The sequence below is a fragment of the Nothobranchius furzeri genome, chromosome 15 (genome assembly GCF_043380555.1).
Source record: "Nothobranchius furzeri strain GRZ-AD chromosome 15, NfurGRZ-RIMD1, whole genome shotgun sequence".
NCBI classification, from domain to species: Eukaryota; Metazoa; Chordata; class Actinopteri; order Cyprinodontiformes; family Nothobranchiidae; genus Nothobranchius; species Nothobranchius furzeri.
The window spans coordinates 45880786-45888371 of NC_091755.1; the positions used below are offsets into that span (position 1 = coordinate 45880786).

The 7586-nt window shown below is 44.6% G+C and overlaps 1 protein-coding gene across 1 annotated transcript; it reads right to left on the reverse strand.

Moving 5' to 3' along the window:
• Window positions 1–1846: 1846 nt before the first annotated feature.
• Window positions 1847–4935, reverse strand: LOC107391520 (galactose-specific lectin nattectin). Its single transcript, XM_054745582.2, has 7 exons — window positions 4661–4935; window positions 4491–4538; window positions 3165–3186; window positions 2976–3055; window positions 2685–2819; window positions 2432–2543; window positions 1847–2235 (listed from the first exon to the last, which is right to left on the reverse strand). Exons 2-7 carry the CDS (start codon window positions 4536–4538, stop codon window positions 2111–2113), a joined length of 522 nt encoding a protein of 173 aa, XP_054601557.1. The 5' UTR covers window positions 4661–4935; the 3' UTR covers window positions 1847–2110.
• Between the last annotated feature and the right edge of the window lie 2651 nt (window positions 4936–7586).

The window sequence follows — 7586 nt, forward strand, 5'->3', positions numbered from 1 at the left end:
TCTTTGTAAATATTCCATTCCTTTTGTAATTAAAATCCCTTGTTTTATAGCGACACAGCACTCTGTTTATTATTAAATCCACACACCACTTTTATTACTCCCCTCCTCATCTCTCCTAGAGAGCCGGGGGACGTAATATCCTCCAATGCCTGCGTTTTTGCCTCGGTGACCACCTGAGCTGTGTTCCGCTCAGACTGCCGGTACCCATCAGCTGCCTCTGGAACACTACAGGACAAAAATACCTGAGAGGACTCTTTCTTCAGCTTGACAGCATCCCTAACCGCCGGTGTCCACCAGCGGGTTCGGGGGTTGCCACCACGACAGGCACCGACGATCCTGCAACCACAGCTCCGGTTGGCTGCCTCAAAAATGGAGGCACGGAAATGGGTCCATTCAGACTCAAAGTCCCCTGCCTCCCCTGGAAAATTTTGGAAGTTCTGTCGGAGGTGCAAATTGAGGATCCTTCTGACAGGAGACTCTGCCAGAGGTTCCCAGCAGACCCGCGTGATACGTTTTGGCCCTCTTGATTTGAACATCACCCTCCCACACCATCTGGGCAAACTCACCACCAACCCGAGTGTCCAAGACATGTGGCCGTAGGTAAGATGAAACAACAACAAAGTCGATCATCGAGCTGCGGCCTAAGGTATCCTGGAGCCAAGAGCACATACCGACACCTTTATGTCTGAACATGGTATTCATTATGGATAATCCCTGACTGGCACAGAAGTCCAATAACAAAACACCACTCAAATTCAGATCAGGGGGGCCGTTCCTCCCAACCACACTTTCCCGGGTCTCACTGTCGTTGCCCACAAGAGCGCTAAAGTCCCCCAGCAGAATGAGGGAGTCACCGGAAGAAGTACTCTCCAGCACCCACTCCAAGGTCTCCAAAAAGGGTGGGTAGTCTGAACTGTAGTTTGGTGCATAAGCACAGACCACAGTCAGAACCTGCCCTCCATACGTAGACGGAGGGAGGCTACCCTCTCATTAACTGGGGTAAACCCAAGTACAGGCACCAAGATGGGGGGCAACTAGTATGCCCACCCCTGCTTGGCGCCTCTCAGTGGGAGCAACTCCAGAGTGGTAGAAAGTCCAACCCCTCTCAAGGAAACTGGTTCCAGAGCCAGAGCCATGCGTTGAGGTGAGTCCGACTATATCTAGTCGGAACCTCTCAATAAACTTTTCCCTCCTTCAGGAAGGAATTAAAAGTAATTCATCGGGGCCTCCTTTACTTCTCTGGCCCAGCAAAAGGTGAGTTTGCTGGTTGTTTCATTCCATCCCAGCATTCGTCTGATCAGAGGAGCTGACGAGGGTCTGTTCTGAGCGTGATGCGCTCATGCAGTGTATTCTGATACAGCAATAGTCTTCCTGCAGCAAAATAATGGTGATTTTACCAGAATTAAAAGTCTAGGTTGCACAAGTTAAAATATCTCTCCACAGAGTAAGGGTGGTTGTCAGGAGGGGTCAGACGGTTAGGGTTAAGGGTTAGGTGTGGTCAAAAGAACCCAAAAGCCATGGATGGATTTTAACATAAGGAGATGATGAGGAAACAGCACCCCCGTGTGTTTGTAATCTGTAATGCAAAACCCGTGTCTAGAGTAATATTGGGTCCATACCACACACACACACACACACACACACACACACACACACACACACACACACACACACACACACACACACACACACACACACACACACACACACACACACACACACACACACACACACACACACACACACACACACACACACACACACACACACACACACACACACGTGAGAGGTGATGCACCCCACAGTCTAACACAGATCATTTAGAGGAACAGCCGTTCAGTCAAGGTTCAGCAATGAGATGAACTAAAACTTTTATTTTCTTTGCAGACTCAACATTTAGATTTAAAATGAGGTAAGATGAAAATTTCAACATTATTAACATGAAAGCCTAAAAGTGATGAATTACCTTCTAAATACTATCGGAGACGTAGCATCGATGCTGAAAACACGTGAAAACAGACAAACTGATTCTGGCAGGTTGGCATGCTGGGACCAGCTCTAGTGAAGATTTAGACCCAGTCATCAAACAAAGTCAGGAGGACATTTTTATTTATGTTGTGCTTTGGGTTGTGCTTTGGGTTGTTGTGGTAGAAACATGGGACATCGTGCCCAGTGGTTTAATACAGACAAAGGAGAGCTCTTGGGTGCATTCCTCGTCGTTGACATAATCTTGCTCTGAAAAAGAAAGAACAGAGTCAGAAAGCTGAGCTTTTCTTCTCGATACATGTAGAAATATCTAAACTGTTACCAACGTGGGGTCATGTGACTATCAGCTATATGATCATTTCCTGTTTTCATCTCTGACCTCAACAGCTGATCTATACTAGTCCTGACTAACGAGGCAGCGGTGTAGTCAGCAGTGATCTCGTACCGCGCAGGTTGATGTCCATGCAGTGCTCGTTTCCTCCCTGGTTGTTGGGTTCACCTGGACCCCAGTTGGTAAAGGTAAACGGTGTTCCATCGGTCCACATCCACTGACCGCCCTGACAGAAGAAGTGACTCAGAGTCAAGTTTACTTCTTGGTAGTCATCATTCACTCGTTCATGCTCAGTGTGAACTCAGATTTACCAGGATCAGCAGCAAGTCCTGTACCATCAGAACACAACAACCGTGACTGATCTCACCGTGACTTTATTGGTGCCTCCAACCCAAGACTTTTGGTTGAATCCTGCTCCTTTGACGATCAGATCCCTGATGAAGTTGTACTGATCTGTGTTTTGGATGGAGGTCAGATGTCCTTCGTCTTGTTTGCAGAATGCCTGAGGGAAAGTAAGACATGACATCATCACATCAGCTGATCCAGGTGTCCAACAATCATCTCTGAAGGCTGGATAGTCCCAGCCGAGGCAGACTGCTCTGCTGAACCTTCGTTTGAAATGAGGAGCTTAGAGCTTTTAAGAGAAAATCAGCTGTACCTCAGCGTCGGCCCAAGTCTTTTCCTGATCCTCATATTGGTAACAATTGTTGTCATACTCAGTCCAGTCAAGAGGACAATCTACACAAACAGGATTAATGTTAACATTTTCATGGACGACCAGTGACAGTAAATCATGATGCATTCATCTGCTGCTTAGAAAGGAGAAAGCATCTACTCAGTTACTTACCTGATTGTGCTTCACAATAAATCTGTGGGAGCGAAAACACAAAGAGTGAAAAACTGGATCCAGTAGAAAAATAATTCAGCTAAACCATCCTAACCACACATGTAGAAAAAAGGAGGTAATCAGCACAATGAAAGGGAATAGAGCCCTGCACTGAAGCCCTAGGCCCTCGGGTCGGCCTGGCCCGACAGCCTGAGGGTCAGGCTTCGGGCCAATGACTATGTAATTGCCTCGGACACGGGCCGGGCGCCTTTATTTTTAATCGAATTCATAAAAAAAAAACCTGAAACACTTAAACGCAGCAGCACCTGCCTGCTTCTCACGCACCGGCACCCGTTAGCTCAGTTAAGGTCTGTGTGGTTTATAAATGCGCCTTTATAAACGAATTCTCAAACTGCTGATTGAAACACGTGCCCCTATTCTAATATACCATTTTATGTCCACTTTGATGTCAGAAACCATTCCTTTATTCTCATGAAAACGGCAGAATCCTATTTTTCTGTGAATAAATTCGCTCTGCAGTTAAAAAAAATACAGCATTCATTACTGGTTGTTTTTCTAACTGGAGAGTGCATTTTCAGAGCGGCAGATTAAATTTACAAACACATCCAATTAATATAGTGTTCGTAAATTTCATCTGTCGCTGGAAAAATACGCTCTGTTAGAAAAAAGAGCTGCATTGATGCTGTATTTCTTTCTTTTATTTATTTATTTATTTATTTATTTATTTTTTATTTTTTATTTATTTATTTATTTTTACTGCAGAATGCTTCTCACAGATAATTAGAATGCTGAGCATTCTATCACGCTAAAACATTATGAAAGGTTAAAAAAAAGCCGGGCTCGGACTCGGGTTGGCCTGGGGCTCTACCCCCTCGGGCCGGGCCGGACACAGGCTCAGATTTTAGGCCCGTGCAGGACTCTAAAAGGGAATCCGGTCAGAATTGATGAATGAGAGCCAGTTTTAGTTGATCTAATTGGCCCTTTGTCTTGTTTTACCACCAAACCATAATCAGTCAGTTTAGCTGCAGGTTAGTGCAGGAATGCTGGTTTTAGTTTCTGATCCTGCTGCACTGAATAACAACTTTTCTGTAATAAAAGCGCTCCTGTCCTGAGCCGGGACAACAGACCCATTTGTCCTTCCTGTCAGCGAGCCTGAACTTCAGTGACGAGGAGGATCGTCTGTAAAACATGAACGAAGTTTCTGCTTCGTTGGTTTTAAACACGTTTCATTGGTTCGTTTCTCATCAGGTCATCATGAGAAAATAAATCCACCAAAGTCACATTCATGCTGATTATTTAACTACAGAAGAACTTCTGCTGACTCACATTTCCTCCGATCCCGAGGAGCAGCAGGAAGAGCAGACCTGACGCCATCTGGGTAGAACGTGTCATTTTAGTGTTCAGGAGGAAAATCCACATTAAAAGACTTTTCTAAAAACTCTGACGTGGATGTCATCACTAGCAGTAACAGCTGATGAAGAGAGGTCAGGTTTTACCTTGTTGTGATGAATCCAAGCAGCAGCAGCAGCAGTCTCTGGGTGAAGGATGCCTTCCTGAACTAAACACAGAGTTTATATACCGTTGCTCCAGCTGGAGGGCCTGTCAGTCACTGAGGACAGCTGATTAGATAAACATGAAGACCACGGGGCAAACACACCCAACCCTAACCCAGCTAGTACTGGGACTGGTCAGTGTGGGTCAGCAGCAACGACCACACCTGAAGCTGCTTCATGTATCTGACTTCACCATCTCTCTCTCTCTTTGTGTCTCCAGCCCAGCAGGTTGGCGTTGTTGGAGGACATTGCTGAGGTTTTCTAAGATAAGGTTTAGGTCAGCTGTTCTGTTGTTGACAAGAAACTTTTAGTATAATCTGGGTTATAATCTGGGTTTTGCATTATTTTACATCCAGCACTAAATGTTGGTGCTTGGATGGGTTTCACTTCGGTTCTGAAGTCATCTGACACCAGATCTTCAACCAGTCAGCTGTTCTTCTCAGACCAACACACAATCTGGGTGCCTCTGCTGCTCAAGCTTCAACTCAATCATGTCTTTGCAAAATGTAAGAAAATGATGCTGGTTATAGATTCATACTGTTTTCATTTCTACATGACTTAAATCTGCAGATCCAGGATGGAAATCCCATCATCCGTCTCCATGTCCACATTCTCCAGTTCCCTCAGTCTAATCCAGATTTTATTATCACTCCATCAGTCAGCGTAGTCTCTGTTGGATATCAGACACCTTTAGAAACCAAAGCTGAACTAGATAGATCTAATCTATATGTTGGGTTTTTCTTCTTAAAGTTGTTTAGTTTTTGTTCATTTTCTGTCCTGCAGATAACACGACCGATATCCGTTCTTCTAAATGAGGTGGAACAACTCCTCCTGGTGTGCGGGTATCTGAAGTTTACAGGTAGAAGTCAATCCTGAAACCATTTTGCCTGGAAGATATTTTGAATACCTCACTTTACTTCTTTTGTCTAAGGTCCATCCGGCAGGTTTCCACTGTGGTATTTAGGGTTTTATCTTATTTTCTTCAATAAAAAACAGTTATTTAGTTCTACTAAACTTTTAAAGTGATGTTGAGTTTAGGAAAGTGCTCATTTTATTGTTTTTCTGGATCACCGTGGGTTCAGAACCAAAATCAGAGGTCAGAGGTGATAATGCAGCTCTAACACCCAATATGCAGTGGGGCAAAAAAGTATTTAGTCAGCCACCGACTGTGCAAGTTCTCCCACTTAAAATGATGACAGAGGTCAGTAATTTACATCATAGGTACACTTCAACTGTGAGAGACAGAATGAGAAAAAAATCCATGAATTCACATGGCAGGATTTTTAAAGAATTTATTTGTAAATCAGGGTAGAAAATAAGTATTTGGTCACTTCAAACAAGGAAAATCTCTGGCTCTCACAGACCTGTAACGTCTTCTTTAAGAAGCTTTTCTGTCCTCCACTCGTTACCTGTATTAATGGCATCTGTTTGAACTCATTATCTGTATAAAAGACACCTGTCCACAGCCTCAATCAGTCAGACTCCAAACTCCACTATGGCCAAGACCAAAGAGCTTTCGAAGGACACCAGGAAAAGAATTGTAGACCTGCACCAGACTGGGAAGAGTGAATCTACAATAGGCAAGCAGCTTGGTGTGAAAAAAATCAACTGTGGGAGCAATTATCAGAAAATGGAAGACATACAAGACCACTGATAATCTCCCTCGATCTGGGGCTCCACGCAAGATCTCATCCCGTGGGGTCAAAATGATCATGAGAATGATGAACAAGAATCCCAGAACCACATGGGGGGGGGGGGGGGGGGGGGTACCTGGTGAATGACCTGCAGAGAGCTGGGACAACTGTGACAAAGGTCACCATCAGTAACACACTACAACGGCAGGAAATCAAAACCTGCAGTGCCGGACGTGTTCCGCTGCTGAAGCCAGTGCATGTCCAGGCCCGTCTGAAGTTTGCCAGAGAGCAAATGGATGATACAGCAGAGGATTGGGAGAATGTCATGTGGTCAGATGAAACCAAAGTAGAACTTTTTGAATAAACTCAACTCGTCATGTTTGGAGGAAGAAGAATACTGAGTTGCATCCCAAGAACACCATACCTACTGTGAAGCATGGGGGTGGGAACGTCATGCTTTGGGGCTGTTTTTCTGCTAAGGGGACAGGACGACTGATCTGTGTTAAGGACAGAATGAATGGGGCCATGTATCGTGAGATTCTGAGCCAAAACCTCCTTCCATCAGTGAGAGCTTTGAAGATGAAACGTGGCTGGGTCTTCCAACACGACAATGATCCCAAACACACCGCCCGGGCAACAAAGGAGTGGCTCCGTAAGAAGCATTTGAAAGTCCTGGAGTGGCCTAGCCAGTCTCCAGACCTCAACCTCATAGAAAATCTGTGGAGGGAGTTGAAAGTCTGTGTTGGTCGGCGACAGCCCCAAAACATCACTATTCTCGAGAAGATCTGCATGGAGGAATGGGCCAAAATACCAGCTACTGTGTGTGCAAACCTGGTAAAGACCTATAGTAATCGTTTGACCTCTGTTATTGCCAACAAAGGTTATGTTACAAAGTATTGAGTATTTTTGTTATTGGCCAAAAACTTATTTTACACCCTGATTTACAAATAAATTCTTTAAAAATCCTGCCATGTGAATTCATGGATTTTTTTTCACATTCTGTCTCTCACAGTTGAAGTGTACCTATGATGAAAATTACTGACCTCTGTCATCATTTTAAGTGGGAGAACTTGCACAATCGGTGGCTGACTAAATACTTTTTTGCCACACTGTAACCCCTGTAGCATCATCAAGGTTCTCTAATTTGTGGCAAAGGTCACATTTACCCAGCTGGGTCAGGCTGTAACTTTTAAGTCCACAGATTAACCAAGGAGTCATGATGTCTGCTGAGTAGC